Source organism: Elephantulus edwardii, unplaced genomic scaffold (genome assembly GCF_000299155.1).
Source record: "Elephantulus edwardii isolate Elephantulus edwardi_28Jun2011 unplaced genomic scaffold, EleEdw1.0 scaffold00013, whole genome shotgun sequence".
NCBI lineage: Eukaryota > Metazoa > Chordata > Mammalia > Macroscelidea > Macroscelididae > Elephantulus > Elephantulus edwardii.
In genome coordinates, this window is record NW_006399763.1 from 945,640 (window position 1) to 947,142 (window position 1,503).

General features: G+C 35.1%; 1 protein-coding gene across 1 annotated transcript in view; it reads left to right on the top strand.

Moving 5' to 3' along the window:
* The window catches only part of AK9 (adenylate kinase 9), a 233,855-nt gene that overhangs the window by 167,725 nt on the left and 64,627 nt on the right, over positions 1-1,503 (top strand). The window contains exon 23 of the mRNA XM_006881222.1: positions 1,056-1,267. Within this exon, the coding sequence (XP_006881284.1) occupies positions 1,056-1,267 (212 nt within the window). The remainder of the gene's footprint in view (positions 1-1,055; positions 1,268-1,503) is intronic.

Sequence of the window (1,503 nt, forward strand, 5' to 3'; positions counted from 1 at the left end):
TTTTTAAAAATTTATTATTTTTTTAAAAAAATATTAATTTTAATGAAAGTTTACAGAAACTTAGGATTTCCAGTCATACATTGTTGCACTTTTCTCCCTGCCCATCCCCACCAAATCGCTCCTCTCCTTGAAAAGAAAAAGAAAAATCTCTTTCACTGTTATGCAATCCCTCCCCTCCCCCCAAGTTCATTCCACTATGCAGCCTTCACGCTGGACTTCTGTAATGACAAGAATACACATTCATATATCCCTTTTAAACAGGTCTTTCCCTTATCTATTTCAATGCAATATACATCATTCCTCCCCTCCTTTTATGTCTTCCCTCAACCCTGATGTCAGTCACGTGTTACATCATCAGTGGTCCAATGGAATACTTGTCCTTTTGTGGCTGAGATACTTCACTCAGCATAATACCCTCCAGGGTCATCCATTTTGCATTATATTTCATGAGCTCCTTGCTTTTCAATACAGCATAGTATTACATTGTGTGAATATACTACAGCTTCTCTATCCATTCATTTGTTGATGGTCACTTGGGTTGTTTCCAGCTCTTTGCTATTGAGAACAAAGCAAAAATAAACATGACTGTGCATATATCTGTTTGAGAGGCAGTTATGGGTTTTTAGGGTAAATTATCAGTAGTGGAATTGCTGGGTCAAATGATATTTCTATTTGCAACTTTTTGAGAAAGCGCCATCCATTTTACACTTCCACCAATAGTGAATAAGGGTTCCAGTTTCTCCACAACCTCACCAGCATTTGATGTTTGTTGTTCTATTAAATTTTGCTGTTCTTACTTGGGTGAGATGATATCTCATAGTTGTTTTGTGAAGATGCATTTTTAAATTTCTACTTTAGTATTGGCACAGTGGCTGCAGTCATAGGCTCAAGAACACCTGTGACTGGGTAGATGGCACAGAACCCAGCAGTGTTTTGTCTGTTGTGATAGTTTCACTGTGTGTGACAACCAACTTGGTGGTCCCCAACAACAGCAACTTTAGTATTTCATCAAAGTATTTTAATAATATTCTCCAACCTTTGAATGCATTTTTAGAGAGAAGAAAAAATTAAAGAAAAGAGGAGACATTTGGGAGATACAAAACACTTTTGTCCAGTGACTCTCAAAGAAAACTTCATCCTACAACCAGGCAACATAGATGAAGCAGCTAAATATCGGGAAAAGATCTACTACTTTTCAAGTACTGATGCAAAAGAGAAATTTCTTGAACATCCTGAGGAATATGTGTCTCATGAAGAACCATTAAAGGTAAAACATTATTCCGATACTAAATTATTGCTCTATAATAATTTTTTTAGAACTTACAATCAATCTCCAATAAAATACTTTTTTAAAAGATAATTGTGTGACAAAACAGTATATATTCTATTCTTTTTTTTCTATAATTATATTTTATTAATTTTCATAAACATTTACAGAGATTTTGGGTTTCCATTCATTGTTGCACTATTCTCTCTACCCTCCTCCCAGTTTGTTCTTGTCCA